This window comes from Neopelma chrysocephalum, unplaced genomic scaffold (assembly GCF_003984885.1).
Source record: "Neopelma chrysocephalum unplaced genomic scaffold, ASM398488v2 Primary Assembly neopelma1_95701, whole genome shotgun sequence".
NCBI classification, from domain to species: domain Eukaryota; kingdom Metazoa; phylum Chordata; class Aves; order Passeriformes; family Pipridae; genus Neopelma; species Neopelma chrysocephalum.
This window is the reverse complement of record NW_020924364.1, coordinates 185,552-208,057: the sequence shown is the minus strand read 5'-3', so window position 1 is coordinate 208,057 and position 22,506 is coordinate 185,552. Positions and strand designations below refer to the sequence as shown.

The 22,506-nt window shown below is 43.1% G+C and overlaps 2 protein-coding genes and 1 long non-coding RNA gene across 7 annotated transcripts in view; 2 read left to right on the top strand and 1 right to left on the bottom strand.

Moving 5' to 3' along the window:
- Positions 1-263: 263 nt before the first annotated feature.
- On the top strand, positions 264-7,546 carry SETD9 (SET domain containing 9). The gene is made up of 6 exons (XM_027708177.1): positions 264-429; positions 1,132-1,496; positions 3,148-3,271; positions 4,229-4,344; positions 5,496-5,601; positions 7,402-7,546. Exons 1-6 carry the CDS (start codon positions 335-337, stop codon positions 7,487-7,489), a joined length of 894 nt encoding a protein of 297 aa, XP_027563978.1. The 5' UTR covers positions 264-334; the 3' UTR covers positions 7,490-7,546.
- Positions 7,547-11,000: 3,454 nt separating this feature from the next.
- LOC113980945 overlaps positions 11,001-22,506 on the top strand; it is a 13,726-nt gene continuing 2,220 nt past the window's right edge. The window contains exons 1-2 of one of the 3 annotated variants that reach the window (XR_003538273.1): positions 11,001-11,515; positions 19,178-19,284. This is a non-coding gene — a long non-coding RNA (uncharacterized LOC113980945). The other 2 variants (XR_003538275.1, XR_003538274.1) reach the window with 2 other exon arrangements.
- Positions 18,590-22,506, bottom strand: part of MIER3 (MIER family member 3) — a 21,830-nt gene continuing 17,913 nt past the window's right edge. For all 3 annotated transcript variants that reach the window (XM_027708173.1, XM_027708175.1, XM_027708176.1), the window contains one exon: positions 18,590-22,495. In XM_027708173.1, coding sequence (XP_027563974.1) covers positions 22,038-22,495 — 458 coding nt within the window. In that variant the 3' untranslated portion in view covers positions 18,590-22,037. The remainder of the gene's footprint in view (positions 22,496-22,506) is intronic.

Here is a 22,506-nt window from a genome sequence, read left to right as displayed (position 1 = left end):
TCTTTTTTTAATTGTTTAATATAACACATAACATTGTTCAGAGAGGTGTGTGTACTTATATCTGGAAAGGGCCGTGAGTTTCCTTTCTCGATGCCAGCAGCTCTCCCTGTGCAGGTATCCCTGGCCGCCGCCCCCCGAGGGGCCGAGTCCTCACGGGCCCTCCCGCCCCGCAGCCGCTCGCAGCCAATGGCAGCTCAGCACACAAACGCGCCCGCGCGTGTCCTCAGCACGGACTGGCCGCCGCGTTCTCGCGGGCGCGGCTGGGCCGGGAGGGCGGCACGAGGATGTGAGTGAGCGGCCGTCAGGCTTCGTAGGCCGTGCTGTGACCGCCACGATGTGGGTGCTGCTCAGGGCGCTGCGCCGCCGCTGGGCAGCCTACAAGTACCGCTTCGTGCCCTGGCTCGCCCTCAACCTCCACCGTCAACGCAGGTGAGGCGCGGGGGGAGCTCTCGGGCGCCAGCCCAGTCCCCGCTGCCCCTCCTCGGAAGAGGCCGGGACCGCCGCTCGGGTCTGTCACTGGATAGTGGTTCGGCCTTGGGTGGCATGGAACTCTTATTTAGATTTTTTTAAATGGTATTTAACGTTGAAACTAGATAGGTTGATTGTTGAGGTTTGATTTTGGTTTTTTTTGCGTTTGCCCAATTTTAAACGGAAAAGTAGTGTTGGAGTTAAAATGATTATTACATTTTTATAAGTAGCTAAACTAAAACAAGTAACTAAATTAAAGTCTCTCTCATCGGCATAACATTTGTCCTCACATCATTTAAAGTATGATGAACTACTTGTATTTTTTTTAATAAACTTCAGTAATCATGTTTCATTTTTGATGCATTTGTCATAGAGAGCTCAGGAGGGTTTAATCTACTCGACTTGCAGTAAATACACAAATGATGGTTCTATAGTAGAGCAGGCACTGGTTTGAACTAAACAGTCCTTTTATTTCATCTTTAGATGTTTTTAGTGTTAAAACCAGTTCTAATTAGAACAAACATGAAAAAAATTAGGCGTTTTCTGAAACAACACTGCACCTAAGTTACTGCTGCTGCAAAATGGCTCTTTTCTCCTTATTTAGGAAAAAAATGTAATATTAATATGTCTTTTTAATTTTAAAATACTTTCTTTTCTTCACAGGACCCTCCGATATGTTCCTGAAAGCTGTCAAGACAAAATTATCTCTGATGAAGATGTCTTTGAAACACTACTGAAAACATTTAAAGCTCTGTTCCTAAATGATTTCAGTAGACAAGTGGATATTTTGGCCTTGCTTCCAGAAATCAAATGTCAGTATCTGGAATTACTGACTTTGGAGCAGAAGTGGTCAAAAGTAACTTCATGTAACCGTGGGAGTCAGCACGTGTTTAGTCCTGAGGAAGTTCTGTTAAACACACTTGGATTCACTGTTGGTAGAGACCGGAGTTCCCTCGTGTCTGCTGGAACTGGAGTCTTTGTTACCAAAGGTTTTGCGCCAAAAGGGGTGGTTGTGTCAATGTATCCTGGTAATGGAATGTTCTTATTTTTGGTTTAGATATGATTTCTAACTGTTTAATTATGAATTGCTGAAGTTCCATGCTTATTTTTATTTTATGGCATTTATTTCTGTCATTTCTTAACAAAATCACAAGTTATGGTGCATGAGAATATTTGTAAACTGACTAGACTTGTTTTGGAAATTAGCAAAGCAATATTGGGAGGGCTAATTTTATTTATTAAAAAACTTCAGTACTTAAACTCTGATTTCCCAGCTGTTACAAAAGCTGTTCCAGATTCTTTAAACACAAATGCATGGGAGAAATTTCAAGTAGCTGAACAGTACAATTTAATTCCTTGGGGTTTCCATTTTGGTTCAGGATCTGAAAAATGAGGTTCTGAGATCTCCACACGAGTCAGTAAACAAAAGCATGAGCTTCTTCAAAATCAGCACTCCTCTGTCCTTCTCATTTCTTGGAACTCTATTTATGTACATTTCTTAGGAAGGGTTGTAATTCTATCAGTATGGCCCAGCTAGGAGCGCTCTGCTGACATGCTTTGGGTTTGTTTCTGTTTCGTCTGTCAACAGAATCACCCCCTGCATGTGGTCTCTGGCTTGTGCCAGCACTGCGGGATCGGGAGCAGCTCGAGCCCTGGGCAGGGGAGCACATTTTGCTGTGCCAAGGCAGGAGTGTACAGCTGTTACCATTGATTAGTGGTGAGCTGACCAATTGTCAAGTGACAGTCACAGTGAGTGGTCCTGCTGCTTTGCAGGTCACTTAAATTTTAGGTACATATTAAATGTGAGCCTAGGTTCATTCAGAGTCTCCTCTGGCAGTTCCTATACCATTAAAAGGGGATGGGCAGGTGAAATGCCTTTCATTTTCAAGGGAATGAAGGAAACTGCAGAGTGATGGGCTGGATATGATACCCTGTGGGCAGGGACCCTGTGTTTGTGAGCACAGCCTGTCCATGGCCTTTGCCTGGCTCCTTGTGAGACTGCAGTGAAGGATTTCTACTGAGGGGTGCTGAAGGTGTAGTGGGTGTGAGGGGGATGCAGGACAGCAATTCCATGAAAAACTGCGAGCCTGTCAGCTCTTGCTTTTCTGTGCTTGGAAGTCGGGGCAGGTTAAATCCCCTCTGCAGATTTGGGAAATGGTCTGCTGAAATAATTTCTTCTTGGTTTGTCATTTTCCATTTCCTGTACCAAGCAAAATCTCTGATGTAGGGTTGTGGAGGTTGGTGTTTCAGATTCTTTGCTGTCTGTGTGTGCTTTTCAGAATCCTGACATGGTAGAAACAAAATAGCATAGTCTCTTCAGCTGTGTTTTCCTGAGCAAACGTCACTTGATGTTCTCTCTGAAGCTGATCAGTTGGCTTTAAGGCTTTATCTACCTGTCCCAAAGATACTAAAGTCAGGTCTTCTCTCTGATGATTTCCTACAGTGGCTTCCCTCTTTGGAATACCTCAGCTCATTTAGTTGTGTGAGTTTTTTTGCATCCCAGAAAGTTGTGTATAAAAGCCTGTAGGTTTACAAATGTCAATGTCACTAAGTGAGAAGGGACTTCTGTCCTATCCCCTCTCTCCTTTGAGTTTCTGTGTGAAGGGGACTGGATGATACCATAAACCCATTCTAACAATTAACTTATTTTCTTCTGAAATAATATCTGTCTTGCAACAGGTACAGTATACAGAAAGCATGAGCCCATCTTTTTCCAGTCCCTTGGCAATCCCTTTATTTTTAGGTGCATTGATGGCATCCTTATTGATGGGAACGATAAAGGACTATCAAGATTGGTGTACAGGTAAGCAAAAGAAATGGGGGATTGTCACTCATCTGATTTAAAAGAGGGGTACTAATAGTCTCAGTTCCCTGTTGTCTTACCCTAGATTGAGTTTGCATGATTGTCATCCACCTGTATATATCTCATAATGCAAACAACACAAGGGTGAAGAGTTGCTGGTTGTGATCCTTTATTGTGTCTTTGTCTGTAACACCAGAGAGATGAGTTTTGATGTACTGAGACTTTCCTGTAAAGAAATTAGTTTTAATAAGCAGGATGTAGCATAAAAGGATTTAAATGTTTCTGAGCTGTTACTCAAACCTGCCTAGTTTGGCCCATCAAATCCAACTCCCTGCTCCTGGCAGGACTGCCTAAAATCGAACCATAGGACTAAGAGCATCATGTAGACATTCCTTGAACTCCAGCAGACTTAGTGCCATGACCACTCCCCAGGGGAGTCCAGTGACCAGCCATCCTCTTGGTGAAGAATCTTTTCCTAATGTCCAATCTGAACTTTTCCTTACACAGCTAGCCTGGACTGCTTTAACTTACCTTAAAATATAATTTGTAGCAATTTGTGTTTAAATATGACGTGAAAAGAAAATAGTAACTAGCAAAATTATCTAAAATAGTACCTAGTTTGAATATTAATACCTACTAATACCAGATTTTAATTTTGGGAGTGAATTTGGGCCTAATACTGTAGTGAGCCTTTGCATCTTTAGAGGTGAGTGAGATGAGTTGACACTTCTGTGACAGTAACATTTGATGTTGGTTTCTGGAAGAGTATGTGGTAGTTTTGTGCAGATTCTTTCACCAGAGTCTGAAAGACACCACACTAGAGGGAGGTTTAAATACTCTTTTTAGTATCATCAAGGTGTTGGTCTGCAGCAACTGTGGCCATTTCTACAGGAGGAAGTAAGAAAACCTGTTAGGTGAAGAAGCAGTGATTCACACTGAGGCTGTTGATCATTTCAGGTCTTGTAGGAGTAGAGATCAACTTGGCCCATTTCAGATGAGTGATGAGAGCTGGCTCACTGCTGCCCCGCAAAACCCACTGGCAGTGGGACAGTATGTCAACAACTGCTCACATGGTAAGTTTCCAGGTAAATTTTTGAGGCTTGAGTTTGTCTTTATAGATATAAATTACTTTGGAGGTAACACAGAGAATAGGATACTGATCTTGGGGGACAGTAGTCCAGATTTAAAACAAGATAAGCACTTACGGGATAAAATGTTTCTGAGAGTTTTTGTCTCAGTTTGGTGTTGGAATCCTTCAGTGCAGCAACGCATCAAATACTCTTGTTCTTTTCTCACGAACTCCCCCAGTTTCCTTCCTGGCAAAATGAAAGGCACACATCCCAAAATGTGAGATGGTTAGATAGGATATCTGGCAAAGGTCCACCAGGCTGAGACAGAACACAGAGTGTCAGATCAAGCTTCCCAGTCTGGTTCCAGCAGACTTCATGAGAAAACCAAACGCACAGTGACATGTACAGTAAGAGTCTATCACTGCTCATTTTGAACCGTTTTTTTAGACTTCCTTATGTTTATGCACAAAATCTATGAAACTGTTGGTATCATCTTATTGTTGGACCTGAAGAAGGGAACTATTTATTCTGTCTCACTGTTAGTCTTAAGTAACTCATGGGAATGGTTGTAATACATGGAAAGTTGAATTGATACCATACATACCGTATCTAGCTTCTGAGTGGCTTTCATAGCCCGCATTACACTAAGGATTCCCTGACTCCAAGTAGCATCCAGAAAAGTTGCTGGAGTAGCAAACCAAGTATGGACTGGCATGGACTGTCCCATGAAACTGTTTCTTCCAAGTCCAATGTCCATGAAATAGATTTCCCTCTTTCTGCTGGACAGATTGGGATTTCCTCTCTGGCTGTATTTCTGACATATTTTGACTCTAGAAAAATTTTTCTCGGTATTTTTTTTTGACAGTAAAAGCAAACATTGTGTATTAACAACATTAGCAGTGCTGTAAGCTATCCCTGGTGCTAAGCAAGTTGTGCCTCCTCATATACAAGTTGATAATCGAGTCAAGCTCCTGTAGTGTAAATTCAAAGTAGGACTTCAGAGGAGTGTAGTAGCTCCCAACAGAGAAGTGGTTTTCAGTCCTGATGAAACATCTGGTATTTTTGTAGCAGTACATTTGGTGTTTTTACAGATCTTTAAGCACTAACTAATATTTCCTTTGTATTATAGAGACTTTTTTTTTTCTTATTTCTAGAAAAAGCAGCAAACGTATGTTATCAAGAGTTTGATGTGCCAGGACATTTTCCAGTAGAGCTGAAACAGTACCTTCCAAACATCGTCTACAACCATGACATAGAGAGGTTGGCAGCAAATGAAAGAGCTCGTGGATTTGTATGATACAAGCATACTGCATGTGTAAAAAAAGACAGACACAGTTGAAAAATAATATACAATATGAAGATGAGTTACACAAAAATGTGCAACTGTATGGGAGAGTTAGCTCTTTGAATAGACTAAGTTTAGTTCCAAGACTGTTTGTTCTTTTTTCCACATCTTCACAAATGAGATCAGCATGAAGACACGGTTTTACAAGCAGTGATTGGGTTGCACTGTACTCCAATTCTTCTGAATCCCATAAAGCACTGGTTATATTTTGCTTGTATTACAGTATTGGAGGCTTTCGGTATGTATTTCAAATGTAGTTAGTGTTCTTTAACCATTCAAAGCCCTTCTGAGATAGTTCAGGTTCAGGCTTCTTACTCTCCTGGTTCTCTGTGTCTTCTGCTTATGTGACAAATAAGCTGAATTTGCAGAAAGAAACCTAAAATTGTATTGAGACAAGTGAAGTACTATGAAGTATAAAGGCATGTGTCTTTTAGTTATAGTACACAATTACAACAGGCTCATTATGATGTGGAAATTCACCTTCTTTCAGAAATTAAAACACTTGGAAACCTTTCTCAGATAATCCTCTTCATTTCAAGGATGAATGAGGATTTTAGAGCAGATCATGTGAACTTTTAATATAATTCTGGAGCTATTTTAAAACTCTGAAATTGGAGAAAGTTATGGTGCATATTGGCAAATTGTCTTTTCTGATTAAACTTAGACTTCGTTGAGGCAAGGTTTAAGATGCACTTGTAACCTGCAGATAATTAAGTAAATGCTAATAAAATAACCAGTAGGACTGAATTCTGATGAAGCCTGGATGCTGTACTTGAAGTGTGAAAGCACAGAGATAGGCTATGAGACCTTTTCAGGAAGGGGGAATTTTGGTCTCTTCCTTGGAATCTGTGGAAGAAAGTATGGTCATTATTTCTCCCAGTGTACAGCCACTAGAGAAAAGATCATATCTGCTTCCAGCTGCTTGGTTTGATACTGATATATTCAATGCTGGCAGCATAGGTAATCTGGTTTCTAAGTCTTTTTCTGTCTTGTAGAAGAGTTCTTAGTACTTGTTTACCTTGTTGTTTGGTATGTTTCAAAATGGCCTCACGCTACATTTTTAGTAGTGGGGACTGTTTGGGTTGATGCTGTTTTTCCTTTTCTGGTTGATCAGCATCAGAAGCATGTGCTCTCCTTCCTAGAATAGATATTTCAGCTTTAGGGCATGGTCATTTACTGAAAGGAAGTTGGGGGGTGGGTTCCTAAATATCTCTGTAAGAAAAATGCCAGCCCCTGATTTCAGCTTGGAGTTTATGGAGAAGTCACCCATCACTGTAGATTGAAGCAGATCTCTGATGCAGTTCAGTGCTGTCTTCCTGGGGATGGGTGGGCTCAGAGTAGCTTTAGCCAAATATCACCTGTGGGCAGGTGTGTCTAGAGGAATGGTTTCTGCTCCATGAACTTTGATATGGCTTCTTCTGTCTGAGTAAGTCTTGACTAATTCTTTTCAATTCTGAATAACTGTATGAGTGAAAACATTACTTGTATACCTACATATGCTGTGCTTTTTTGGTAATTGTGTTTGTTTTGTTTATAATTGCTGTCTGTATTTCAGTGTTGTTTTTCCATGCTCCCTGCCTCACATTATGCATATTACTCCCAAAACTAATCTAGACAAAGCCATTGTTTTAGCTTCTTGAAATGAAGAATTAAAAAAAAATCAAAAGGAAATATAATTGTTCACTTTCACATGTTTTCTTATCCTTTTTTTACAGCCACCTGAGGTGTGTAGTTCTTGTCACTCTCAGAGACATCAAGCAAGGAGAAGAACTTCTTTCAAATTACTACACTGTTGTCAGATGAATTAATTGATTCAAGACTGAGGAAATCTGTGTCAATAAAATATGTACTATGTCTGTACTTCAAGCTTCATCATCATTTTTACTCAAGGGAAGGGCTGTAGCCTCTACCATTTGGAGAGCAAGCTGAAGGCTTGAATTTCTCTGGAAACAGTCCACATTCAATGCACAGGTGAAGGTTTACCCCTTTACATCATTAGGTTCTCAGCTGTCTGCTGTTGTTCATATTCCTGCTTATTGGTGTTCAGCTGTCCATATGGTAGCTTATAAAATTAAAACCCAAGTTCTGGATATATCATTAAATCTACTCAATTGCACAGTTGTCTGTAACTGGGACTCAGGACATAACTTGTAAAAATAACTTCCCTCATAGTTCACAGTAGTTACTAGTTCTGGTTCTCATGTTCTTGGAGCTGACCCCTTTGGTGTCAGCTTCCTTTTAAAAAGTATTCCAATGCTGCGAGTTGGCCCCTGGATGACAGTGCACCATGCAGGTGCAGCTGAGGGGCCCACCAGCATGGTTCCAAAATGGGCTTCATGAAAGATTAGGACATCTTAGCCACTGGCTTCAGTCCTGCCTGTCCTGGGCTAGGAGGAAAAGCGGTGTGTGTCTTGAAGCCTTGTCCAATCTTACCTTCAGTGATTCACTGAAAGTTTCCTGGCATGTGGCAACTTTCATAGCTTTTATTCTCAAAGACAGAGAACATCATGTTGCAGTGTAGCTGGATGAAACAATGCCAACCAGGTGTGCTGTGTATTTTTTTTTAATGAGTGACTGGTATAAACTGATCCAGGTATTCCTACGTTAATTCTTGCTGCTGTCTGCAAACTGCAGTCAGAAAGATCATCCCAGTACTTACTGCAAAAGTCCAAGCAAGCCTCCCAGTGACTTTGTGGTTGACATAAGCTCATGAGAAAGGAGCTGGGAAACTGTGCTGTAAGGCATTGGGAGTGGCTGGGGCAGCCAGGGTGCCCTTGCTTGGCTGCTGAAGCACCTGGTTTCCTTTTGAGAATGCAAAGCTTTTGGTGTCGGTGTTACTTGGTCTGTTTCCAAACCTGAACCTTGTCTTTCAGATTCATTTTGAAGTCCTTTGCTGCCAGGGCAGCCTGGCTATTTCACCAGGATTTAAATAGAAGAGCTCTGAGGTAGTGGCATCTGGCTCTGCATGGGTTGTGCAAGTTTTATGGTGATGCTTTGGATGACTTCCAGTGACAGTCCTTATGTCTTCACTGGGTAGTAACAGATCAGACAGTGATCTACTGAAGTCTACTGAAGAGGATGCTCCTCCTCCATGACTCTGAGGACCCCTTCTCTCCTGAGCTGGTCCTTCTCTCTAGCTCTCCACAGGCCTGTCAGCCTGACCTCAGTGCCTGGCAAGGTTATGGAGCAGATCATCCTAAGTGCAATCACACAGCACCTACAGGATGGACAAGGGATCAAATCCAGCCAGTACAGGTTTAGGAGAGGCAGGTCCTGTCTGACCAACCTGATCTCCTTTTACGAGCAGGTGAACCGCCTGGTGGGTGGGGGGAAGGCTGTGGATGTAGTGTATCTGGACTTCAGCAAAACCTTTGACACCGTCTCCCACAGCATTCCCCTGGAAAAGCTGGCAGCCCATGGCTTGGACAGGGGCACTCTGTGCTGGGTTAGGAACTGGAGGGCCGGGCCCAGAGAGTGGTGGTGAACGGTGCTGCATCCAGTTGGCAGCCAGTCACTGGTGGTGTCCCCCAGGGATCAATGTTGGGCCCAGTTCTGTTTAGTATCTTCACTGATGATCTGAATGAGGGGATCAAGTGTATCATTAGCAAATTTGCAGATCACCAAGTTAGGGGGGAGTGTTGGTCTACTGGAGGGCAGGAGGGTTCTTCAGAGGGACCTGGACAAGCTGGAGAGATGGTCTGATTGCAGTGGGATGAGGTTCAACAAGACCAAGTGCGGGGTCCTGCACTTTGGCCACAACAACCCCATGCAGCGCTACAGGCTGGGCACAGAGTGGCTGGAGAGCAGCCAGGCAGAAAGGGACCTGGGAGTTTGGATTGACAGGAAGCTGAATATGAGCCAGCAGTGTGCCCAGGTGGCCAAGAAGGCCAATGGCATCCTGGCCTGCATCAGGAACAGTGTGGCCAGCAGGAGCAGAGAAGTGAATCTTGCCCTGTACTCAGTGCTGGGGAGGCCACACCTTGAGTACTGTGTCCAGTTCTGGGCCCCTCAGTTCAGGAAGGATATTGAGGTGCTGGAGGAGGTCCAGAGAAGAGCAACAAGGCTGGTGAAGGGACTCGAGCACAAGTCCTGTGAGGAGAGGCTGAGGGAGCTGGGGTTGTTTAGCCTGGAGAAGAGGAAGCTCAGGGGAGACCTCATCACTCTCTACAACTCCTTGAAAGGAGGTTGTAGCCAGGTGGGGGTTGGTCTCTTCTCCCAGGCAACCAGCAGTAAAACAAGAGGGCATGGTCTTAAGCTCTTCAGGGAAGGTTTAGGTTGGATATTAGGAAGAAATTCTTTATGGAGAGAGTAATCAGACATTGGAATGGGCTGCCCAGGGAGGTAGTGGATTCTCAGTCCCTGGAGGTGTTTAAGATGAGACTGGATGTGGCACTTAGTGCCATGGTATAGTAACCACGGTGGTGTTGGATCAAGGGTTGGACTTGATCTCAGAGGTCTTTTCCAACCCAGTTGATTCTATGATTCTGTGATTCTCTCTGGGAGGAGATTATTGGGCACCTTATGATCTGTGGAGAAGGCTGGATGTTGGGGTACCTGCAGCGTTCCTTAAGTTGGGGTTTATGGGTAAGTGGGCGTCATGGATGGAGTGATGCACTTCACCTGTAACAGAGCAACAACAATACACTATAACAAGTGAGTTAACAATCTCAGTGGTAGGTGTGACCAGGGTTTAATATGATTTGATGGCAAGGCACACCTAGCTATTTACTGCATACAGGTCAGGGTCAGACAAAGCTGTCACTGCGTCCCTGCTGTCAGATCATGAGGTTCAGACAGGACCCCCTTGCTTTCTAAACTCCTCAGACAGGAGTTCAGGCACAGCTGGATCCAATCCTGGTTCCAGACTTGGGTCGACAGTTTATCAATTCTTTGTATCCCTGAGCTAAGATGTCAAAGTTTAGCACACTTACTGAGAATGTGCTGCCACAGGGAATTGCTCAACCTAGAGGCATAACATCAATAGATACTCCTGCTCAGGGGGTGATCCTGGTGTGCAGCCACTGCTGTGCCGGACAACTCAACAGACTCTGGTGTGCCCTCTATTTATGGGGGAAGGCGACTGGCTTACAGTCGTAGTTGTACACTGGCAAAGACATCTGGGTCACCATTCCAGGTAGGTCTGGCTACTGTGTTTCATCTGACTCTCACATCCCCTACTGGTGGTTATAGTTTAACCTCTGGATGGAGGAGCAACCTGCCATGGTGGGGAGGACTAGTCTTGGCCAGGAAACACAAGTGCTGTTCATTGTTTTGCAGGCTGAGAGAGATGCTGTCATGTCAGGCCATTCAGCTGTCTCATTATACACTTGTTAATATACACTTTTAATTGCCCAACTTAAACATATACTCCTGACAATTTTGAAACTGAGGTTTACAATTTGTTTATTGAGAAAGATTTGCTTTCCTGCTCTTGCTGTCTCCTGTATGTGAATGTTGCTTGTTAGTGCAGGACCACAATGCTGAAGTGCAATGCTCTTCTGTCACTAACAGGGTGCCTGGGAATGGCATCTCCCTGCTGAGGTACTAAAACCTGACAGCCTGCTTCAGGGACTGCTCATACATAGGGGAAAGCAGCACCTGGCCTGCAACTGGCAGCAGCACTTGATTTCTAGAGCCAAAGCGTGACAGGAGGAGAAGCTGCACTCAGGTGGTACTTCTGAGCAAGAAGCAGCACAATATGGTGACTAAGTGGGAACAAGGAAAATGGAACAGTAGAAATAATGGTTACGTGTACATCACAGTGGGACTCGTGTAGGAGGTGCAGTTCCTAGGCGACTTCTGTGGCACTCTGGAAGGAGAACGGGAAAGGTGTGAGTTTGTGTAAATGCTGCTGCTGCTCATTCATCCCCCTTCTCTTACTCATCAGACCATGATGAGTAAGAGAGACCACCATGAGCTCTTCTGACCTGCTAAACACAGTAACGACACCACCACAAACCCCACCCAGGCTTTCTTGCTTGTTTTCTGCTATTGCAGTGAGTGAAATAGCTCATAGAAGGGCCAGAGTGAGCAGGAGGCCCATAGGTGTGGCAGAGTTGCTGATTCGACTCACTGGATCTTATGAAGCTATGCTTTCACACACTTCTATTTTGCACATGAAGGTGATGCTGTACTTACCCAACATCTCATTGCCTGCCAGGCTGCTTTGCTCCCTGGCTGTGTGCTCCTTCCCTGTGCTAGTTCTGGAGCTCACCTGGTGACACAGAAAAACGAGTCAGTAACTACAGCAAAAGGCAGTGATGATGTTCTGTCATGTTAAAGAACTGTGTCAGATCTTTGGCACAGCAGGCAGCTGTGTGCCAGCCAAGGCACAGGAGTGGTTGGGGATAGGCAGCCGTGCTGTAGGGGGCCCACAACCTCTGCATGGCAAAGCAGCAGGAAAGCATGTTCCTGGCCTCCTCCCATACCAGAGGGCCAAGTCTTACTGGGAGCCCTAAATTACTTTTCCTTACAGAGAGGGAAGAGAAATCCAAGAACTAGTACAAAGTATTTTATCAAACTGATTGCCTGTAACCCTTGCTGCCTTGCAAGTTGTGGACAAAACAAGTCAGTCAGCAAGGCAGCAGCGGCAACTGAGATAAGTCTGGAGGTGAGGTTTAGATTGAGCTATAGAGTGGGGTTCCTGAACTCTGGAAAACCAGAGCAGCAGCACTGAACCCTGTTTGGACCCAGAAGCACTCAGAAGCCAATTGGTCACATTGCTGGGAGCAATGCAGGAGATGTAAATGGCTCTAAGGAGCACAAGTCACTGGCAGTGATGGTAGAGTATGATAGGGAAGGCAGGGAGGGCAGGACATGGCAGGGTGAACAGAGTATGGCAGTGAGGGCAGGGCACAGCACTTTGCCCGGCTATTCACACAGGAAGGGCTCCTCTTTGTCCGCCTGAGAGGAGCTAGTAGAGGCAGATAAACAGAGTCAGTATGTGGTGGAAAAGAGCTCGAAAAGATCTTTCCAGCCCCAGTCTTCAGTGTACTAGTTTAAGCTTTTTCAGTTATGGTGTTGACATGCTGCAAAGCTCAATCCCTTAGAGCTGTGGGAGTCACTGAACCAGCTATGTCAGAGGCCTCCAATCAGACCTGCTGACGGTAGCTGTAGCTCTCCAGGTCACAGGTTGCCAGGAGCACCTGCTGCCTCTTTGTGAGGCTGTGACAGAGGAACAGTTCTTTTCCAGAAGGTTGAAGAGCTGTGTCACCAGGGGAAGGAGCTACAGGAAGAAGTGAACAAGCTACTTGGTATTTGAGTGAACATGCAAGAAACCAACCCATTATTTTCAGAGACACTACAGTCTCAAGACTCTCAGGAAATCCAAATCTCCATTGTAGTGAAGAAGCAGGTGGACTCAGAACCCTGAATCATAATTAGTCAAGGATCTGTTGAAGATGAAGGCTGGAAGCAGGTCACTGCACATACCAGGAGGAAGGTTCTTCCTCCTGAAAACTTATAAAGTAGGACTGGCACCTTCTACAACAGGTATGAGGCCCTAGAAGGCCACACAACTGATGAGGTGGACGAAGGTCCTTCTGGCATAGAGGAACCTCCTAAAGCAACACCAAACTGTATCCTGCATCACAACCTCCTCTGTCAAGAGAAAAAGAAGGGTAGTTGTAATAGGAGACTCCCTTCTAAGGGGAACAGAGAGCCTGATATGCAGACCAGACCCAATCCACAGGGACTTCTCCTGTCTCCCAGGGGCTCAGATAAGGGACATTAGTGGAAAACTCTCCAGTCTAGTAAGGCCCTCTGATTACTGTCCACTATTGGTTGGTCAAATCGGCAGTGACAAAATAACAAAGAGAAATCAGAGGGCAATCAAAAGAGACTTCGGGGCCCTGGGGTAATTGGTAAAGGGATCAGGAGCACAGGTAGTGATTTCCTCAATCCTTCTGGTAACAAGGAATAATATTGATAAGAATAGGCAGATCCCTCAGGTCAATGAATGGCTCTGAGGTTGGTATAATTGGAAAAATTTTGGGGTTTTTTGACCATGGGATGATCTGCTTAATGCCTGGTCTGCTCATGCCTGCTGGAACGCACCTTTCTCAGAGGGGAAAAAGAGTTCTAGCACAGGAGCTGTCAGGGCTTGTTGACAGAGCTTTAGAGTTGCTTGGAAGGGGTAAAGGGACAAAACCAGGCTGGCCAGTGAGGAGCGATGAGATGGTGTGCCAAAATTTGAGAAAACCAGCACTTAAGAGGATCCCTCAGTCAAGAGGTGTTGACTACAGTGTACCACACCTGAAATGTTTTTACACCGATGCAAGCTGCAAGAGGAACAAACAAGAGGAGCTCAAAGCTTTGGCCCGGTCCAGAGATTTGACATCACTGGCACAAGTGAAACCTGGTGGGATGAATCCTGTGACTGGAGTGCCCTGTTGGATGGTTACAGGCTCTTGGGGAGGGATAGACAAGGCAGAAGAGGTGGAGGGGTGTATGTAATGTAGTGGAAGGGTTAGAGTGTATGGACCTCTGCCTCAGTCGGCAGTGGCACAGTTGAGAGCCTCTGGGCGAGAACCAAGGGGCAAACAAATAATGAGGATGTCATTGTGGGAGTCTGCTATAGACCTCCCAGCCAGGACAATGACGCTGATGAATTATTCTTTGCGGAACTAAGGGGCACTTCCAAGTCAACTGCTCTTGTCCTTATGGGGGACTTCAGCTTACCGGAAATTAACTGGGAGCATCACACAGCTGGTACAAGTGAGGCCAGAAGATTCCTAGAAAACTTGTATGACAACTTTATGGAATAGGTCCTAGGGGAGCCACCTCAGAAAGTTGCCATCCTGGATCTGCTGCTTGTCAACAGAGTGGATATTGTGAGCAAAGTGGAGATTGGTGGCCGTCACGGCCACAGCGACCACCAAAGTGATCAAGTCTAAAATCTCTGTTGAGAGGAGGAAAAGTGCCAGCAAAACCTGAACTCTGGACATGAGGAGAGCAGACTTTGGGCTGCTCAGGGACTTAGTCAGTAAGGTCCCCTGGGAAAATGTTTTTGCAGGTGCTGGGATCCATCAATGCTGGTCGCTTTTCAAACATCACCTCCTAAGGGCACAGGAGCAGGCAATTCCCAAATGCTGGAAGTTAAACAGATGAGGCAGAAGGCTGGGTTGGATAAGCAGGGATCTTCTCTTGGAAATAAGGCAAAAAAGGAAGGTATATGCCCAGTGGAAACAAGGTCAAGTGACATGGAAAGAATTCAGAGACGCTGCTTGTCACTGTAGGGAGAAAATTCATGTGTCCAAAGCTCAATTGGAGCTGAAGCTGGCCAGAAATGGGGAGGACAATAAAAAGAGTTTTTTCAAATACATTAATGGCAATTGGCAGCGTAGAAATATCATCAGCCTGTTACAGGATGAGGATGGTCACCTCACAAATAGGGACAGAGAAAAGGCAGAGGTGTTTAATGCATTCTTTGCCTCTGTCTTCAACATGGATGATGGAGCAAGGGGGTCTCAGTGCCCTGAGCTGGAGGACCATGACTGTGAGAATGATCAACTCCCAGTCAACCCCAAAATTGTGTGGGATCTGCTGCTCCAGCTGGATCCCTGCAGATCTATGGGGCCTGATGGGAATCATCCCAGAATCCTTTCTCAATGATTTTTGAGTGATCATGGGAATCCAGAGAGGTCCCAGCTGACTGGAAGCTGGTGAATGTTGTCTCAATTTTCAAGAAGGACAAGAAGGGGCACCCCAGAAACTACAGGTCTGTCAGTCTCACTTCAGTGCCTGGTAAAATTATGGAGAAGATTATTCTGGGAAGTATTGAAAAACACCTGAAAGACAACACAGTCATTGGTCACAGCCAGCACAGCTTCATGAGGGGAAAGTCCTGCTTATCAAACCTGATTTCCTTCTACAACAAGGTAATCCACCCAGCTGATCAAGGGAAACCAGTTGGTGTAATCTTTTTGGATTTCAGTAAAGCTGCCTCTCACGTATCCTTCTGGACAAACTGTCCAGCACAGCTGGATAAACACATCATGCAGTGGGTGAGCAATTGGCTCACAGGTCGAGCACAGAGGGTAATAGCGAATGGGGTGACATCAAACCGGTCACTAGTGGGGTTCCACGGGGCTCCGCCTTGGGCCTTGTGCTATTCAACATCTTCACAAATGACTTGGACACAGGACTGGAAGGGATACTAAATTTGCCAACACCACTAAATTGGGAGGATCTGTTGACTCCATGGAAGGCAGGGAGACCCTGCAGAGAGACCTCAACAAGTTAGAGAGATGGGTAATCACTAACCAGATGAAGCTTAACAAGGGAAAGTGCCAGATTCTGCACCTGGGACAGGGCAGTCCTGGAATAGAGAGAAGCACCGTGGAAAGGGACCTGGGCTCCTGGTCAACGGCAAATTGATTATGACTCGGCAGTGCCCTGGCAGCCAGGAGGGCCGTGTCCTGGGGGGCATCAGGCAAAGCATTGCCAGCTGATTGAGGGAGAGGATTTACTATGACTCGCCCCAAAAGGGGAGGGTAACCCAGGTTCTTATTAATAAATTTCTTGGGGTGGATTAGGGTGAAACAACACTGAATAATTGGTGTTTGTAAACATATATGGGTAGGGTTTATTTTAGAACAGTTTTGTTTCAGAGGCAAACAGTTATGTTGCCGTTTTGGGTGTTATCACCTATAGTAATACAGCAGTATTGAAGAAAAATAACACTTTAGGAAATGCATAAGGAAAGGAAGAGAAAGAAAGGATAAAAGTGGAAAGATATATACAGTCACTGCAATGGATCCAGCAATGAAACTTGATAGTTGCAGTTTCCTTGCCCGTTGATTGAAGTGGTGGTCAAAGTCCTGTCAAAGTGATGGTCTTGATCTATCAGGGCTGGGGGAAGTTCCCCACAAAACTCAAAGATTTCATGAGTTGTTATTATTAAACACTTCAAGCTCAGGTGGGAATGTACCTCCCCTGGGGCAGGGAGTTTTACAATGGATTCTATTACCTGACATGTCATGAGTTGATGCTCCTGCTCCCCAGAGGGGTTTTCACAGCAGAGTCATGTAAGGGATTGCAGGATTTGTCTCTTCTTAGCCTCTTCCCTTATCTGGAAATCCAGTTTGTAACTTCAGGTATGCATACTCTCCTGCATCTGGGATGGTTGGACAATGGCACCCACATATCTGATCTGAAGGTCCTTTCGCAGTAGGCATATTCAGGGAGGGGTGGGCTTTGCTGGGTGAGCAGTTGTTTCTTTTCAGTTTGCTACAGTGAGCAAAAGTCTTTTGGTGATCTTACAAAGTTTAAGCCATTAACTATTTCAGTCTCTGACAGGATTGTCCCGCTCTGCTCTGCACTGGGGCAGTCTCACCTTGAATATTGTGTGCAGTTTTGGGCACAACGTAAGAAAGCTACTGGAGAGCGTCCAGAAGAGGGCAATGAAGATGGTGAAGGGCCTTGAGGGGAAGTCGTATGACGGCACTTGGTCTATTCAGCCTGGAGGAGACTGAGGGGTGACCTCATTGCAGTCTACAACTTCCTCATGAGGGGAAGAGGAGGGGCAAGTACTGATGTATTAATTCTTGTGAACCAGTGACAGAACCCAAGGGAACAGCATGAAGTTGAGTCAAGGGAGGTTGAGGTTGGATATTAGGAAAAGGTTCTTCCCCCAGAGGGTGGTTGGGCACTGGAACAGGCTCCCCAGGGAAGTGGTCACAGCACCAAGCCTGACAGAGGTCAAGAAGCATTTGGACAATGCTCTCAGGCACATGGTATGACTCTTGGGGATGCTCCTGTGCAGCGCCAGGAGTTGGACTCGATGATCCTGATGGGTCCCTTCCGACTCAGCATATTCAACGATTCTATGACTTAGGCACCAAACAGCCAAGCACAAGGACTTCAGGGGCTGCTTATCTGTTTAGTGACAGAAGGTAATGTGTCCTGTGACTACCTAAATGGAAATGTAAAGTTATGCAACTACCAAGTTGAAGGGAGAGTTTTACATTGAATATACAGATACTAAACTACCACCATTTTTAAGACTCCAGCATTGCAAGGCGAACAATTAGTTGCATCAAAACAAGAAAGGACTAGATGGGGTCAGTCATTATCATTTCTCCTAACATCGATCTTTATGCTAAACAATAAAAAAGGAAGGTGCAGCTTGTAACTGAAGTGTTTTGGATAGGTATTTTGTTTTGCACAGGTATTTCGTTTTGCATATTGTGTTGACCATCATTACAAAGATACCTACCTTATATGTCTTCATCAGAGGCAGAAAAGATCATTACATTACTTGGCAAATTACAACTTTTGCTGTTTAGAATTGTATCAGCTTGCACTCCTGTGTAATTGAAAAATAATATCTTTACCTGAGGCTTTATTGTGCCAGCCACTGTAAAAACAAGCATTTTGGGCCTAGCAAAGCACAGCACTTAGCATCTGGCCTTTGACAGAACTGGTATGTAAGATCTTACAAAGAATATGGTGCTTTTCAGGGTCCAAAATCAATGCTTTTTTTCTTGGGGGAAAGGAAAATCAGGCCAAAAAGCATTTCAGATAGTTTAAATTTAGCATTAAGGCCTAAGCCAAGTAAAATTTTTGTATTCAAACCTATAATCTAGCTTGACATGGATTTAAGAATTTGGGTGAGTTTTCTTCCCCCAGAGAACAGCAATGTGATATGCTAAAGCCACAATAAAGTCCCATCTTGCATTTGCTATACTTAAGTCATGTTTTAAAAATTTGAGAGAAACCATTACTTTACTATTTTACCTGCATCACTGTGTGCCGCATTCTTCACTCTTCTCTATGCAGTGCTAGGTAGAGCGGTAGCCTGAGATTTAGCAGTACCCAGAGCTGTTAAAGTATGTTCAGAGTAACTGCTAAATATCTGGAAATGAAGTAGCAAATATAGTGCAGATGCATGAAAAGCTTTAGAAGTAAAGAAAGGTTTCCAGACATTTATTTCTGGAACTGTACACCAGGTATTAAAGTACAACAAATACAAAATAATGCTCAAAAATCAGTGTTTATGTACAAATATTAAAACCAATGCAACAACAGCAACTTCCTCTTGAACATCTGATACTAAAACATGTTCCGATTGTCACTTGATTTGTTGTTATGCACAGGGTAACTTACTTTGAACGGAGAATAACTGGAATCTCTGTTTTATTAGGAAGACTATATCCACTCCTACTTTATTTTACAATTGATAGTATCTTCCTCCTTCTTTCAGTGAAAAATAGGACTAAAAAAAATAGTAACCTCATCATTATCTTACAAATTACTGTATTTCGTTTCCCTGTAGACAATGTGCTTGTAATGCTGGGCAAATAGTGTCCCTGTTGATCAGTTTTTCCATTAGTTTACATTCAAACTTGAAATACTCACTAGAGACTTTGGTTAAATTAAGTAGTGTCACTGTGTTCTACTTGAACTTAAGGTTTCCTATATTTTTGACTCTCAGTTTCAATTGCAAAATTCATTGACCTAATTGTATACAATTTCATGTTCCTCAAACAGTATTGTACATCCTTCAAGTAAATTCAGCAGTTTGACCACGACAAGAGGAAGACTAAACACTTAAGAACCTAGCATGGGAAGATGATGTGTGACCAACTGAAGTAAAGGTATTGCTATAATCACAGCACCAGTTACACGTCTAAATGAATGTGCTACCCTCTTCAGATTCTCTGTACATAAAAAGGATACATTTACCAACACTGCAATTGCCCATTATGGATTTTTTGGTTTGTTTGTATGAAGAAAACGTGGCAAAGGACAAAGAATTCATCACGGTTTGTTATAAGAATTGTGCTTTACCATCTGAGAACCAAGGCATTCTAATTTCTTCATATGGTTGCAATTCAGTTATCTCCATGCTGACTTTCAAAATGCAATTCTTTTAATAAACAGTAACAAGTTCTCCATTTAAAATGTTTAAACTGAGAGAAAAAAAAAAGTAAGTCCAGCTTTTAAAAGAAAAGTTCAATAAATAGGTATTTTACATGGATAAAGTCATAGTGGTACAAATTTATGAATGTCACATCAAGCATGCACAAAAATGTTACTATACACAGAAGTAGTCAGAAAATATTGAAAGAGATATCTAAAAAGATATGAAGAATTTACATATTTACGAAATCTTGCAAATTATTGCCTCATTTTAATAAGGAATTAAAAGTAAACGATACCAGCTAGCTAGCCAACAGGCTAAGTAAGATCAGCATTTATATTAGACTACCTGGAATTCATTTTTCTCTCATATCATTTTCTGAATTTTGGTCAAAGTCTTTATTAAATAACTAAAGTGTCCTTTCAACTTGCTGACAACCCAAACCTTAGACAAGTCTCTGCCTACATTAAGAGCCCAGCAATGCATAGATAAACTGAATATATTACTGCATCAGCTAATGAGAATGGGCATGTTCATTTAAGTGCAACTGGTAAAAGCATTCAGTCATCTTTGTATAATGATTTTTATGCAGACCAGCCACTCACTGTAAACCCATAGATAAACTTGAATGTATAACAATGGAGGATTTATGGCCAGTATTTTACAAAATTACTTAAAATGGGTTGATTCATAAACAAAAGAAACAAGGTACAAAGCTCAGCACAAAACACAGCAGTAAGAAGATGAGAACTTGGCTAACAATGTCCAGAGTACAACACAGGGCCAAGGCTACCCGTTATTTACTGTGTACTTAATTAAGTTACATATTTCAGATGTTTAGGAACTGATTAAAAAATTATATCTACTTTTGTCCACTGTGCTAAATTAATTTGTTTTTAATATGGTAAATGTGCTATTGCATAAACACTTCAAAGCAATCCTCATTGTAATGCTGTAAAGAAAATTCCATATGCTGCATCTGAAACTCGGGATGTCAATGCAGTTCACAGTACGCATAATAAATACCCTCTTCCCTTTCAAATATTAAAGTCACTAGTCTCTAATTACTCAGCATAACCTTGAAGCAACTATTACAAATAACAATGCAAACTTAATCACTTGAATAATGAAAACAAATTAGTGGCAATTAAATTTGTAATACAAAACAGTGCAAAGAAAAAGTATGGAGGGAAAAAGGCAATCCTACTGAAGTAAGGTTCAGGCTCCCATTAAACACCCTGCAAGCTGTATGCTACATCAACCTGTTACAAGCCAATACTATGCTTGGTTTGACTCTCCTACAGGAATTCCAACAAACATTTGCTAGACAAACTTCCTGGGTGGCTAAATTGGTTCAAAATAAAAAGGTTCAAACCAAAAAAATTTACTGAAGTTAAATAGTTGCTTTTATGGGAGACATTTTTACTCATCCTTTCCTATTTGACCAAGGAAGTGAAGGGACACTTTGAAGCCAATGACTTGCCAAAAAAAATAAATGTAATCCATGCTAAATAAAAACTTCCAAGCACGTACTTCAAGGTTCTACTATTCCTATGTAAACTAGACAGTGCCTTAAAACTGTAACACTTTGAACTGCAGTGCTCCAAACAATTTAAGATGTCTTCCAAATGCAGACTGTTTGTTTAGTGGTAAATCCTAAGCTGTGCAGACTGTAGCTTTATACAACATCTGCTACTTCAGAAAAGTTAAGGTACATGATTGCATTACTCTTCGAAGTCATGGACAAAACCCACTCAAATTCAATATAGCCTAAAACTCATCTGTTTAAGCCAGTAAATTTAAAGTACACAGACATCTACAGCAGCATGATTACTCTGTGTAAGGTAGCCATGGCCTATAATTTTGCAACAGCATCCAAATGTAGATCTTCACTTTACTCATATTAAGTTCCTTGTGCTAGCTTCCACTAACATGAATTTGCTGTTTTGTAAACTGAAGTGCTCTAGTTTAATATCACATGAGTAAAGGTTCCACTTAAAAAACATCCTTGGATGTTTGTGCAGTTTAAAGTAAAGAAGCCCATCCCTGCCTTTATAAGGGGAAAAAAAATGCTACATTGAGCAGGGATCAGGATTGGTACCTGTAAACATTGTTATTTCACTGCATTCATTACGGCAAAAGTAACTTAGACTAAAAAGCCACTCCAATCTGTTCAGAACTTCTGTGCTGGTTTTGAAACGGTGGCCTCCGTCTACAGGCTTTAAAATAAAAATGAAGCAGAGCTTAAAGCTGCACCACAGAGTTCTTTTAGTCCCAAACTCTGTCAAACATCCTGTGACATTTCCACATTTATGGACTGAAAAAAGAAATTACTCTTGATAAATCAAGATATAGTTCTATACATACAAAGACATCACTGATGTCATAAAGTTCAAACTTCCAGTGAAAGACTAGGCAAACCTGATAGCTCCCATCAAGTTTACTGCTACTGCATAAAGTACCCACTGTTTGTTTAGTTTTCCACAGTCATTCTGAGTGAAGGGCAGCATGTTGGTGGAGTGTGTGGGTATTGATAAAACCATTTGTCTCATTTGCAGATAGACTGCTGAAGTCAGCCACTGAAACAGCCATTTTGGCACTGGTAATGTGATGTGTGTGGTTCTCAAAGTCTACACCAAGGTTATTTACAGAGACATCATTCATGAAAGACTCTGGGACAGCAATTCCCATTTTCAATCTCTTCGCAGGTCTTTCTGTCTCCTCACTGCATATGTTCATTTGGTTTAGCTCTGAATGATAAAAGCCAGTCTCAAATAAATTAAAACAATCACTTTCACCATTGCTAGGCAAGTTAAGCAACTCTTCTGTTCCAACAGGCACATGATTAACTGGTGCTCGTGGTAAGCTGTCCATGGGAGGGAAGGTGTCATCCAGGCAGTTCACTTCTGAAGTGTGGCAGACTGTAGCTACACTGTTTGTCAGTGCTGGAAAACAG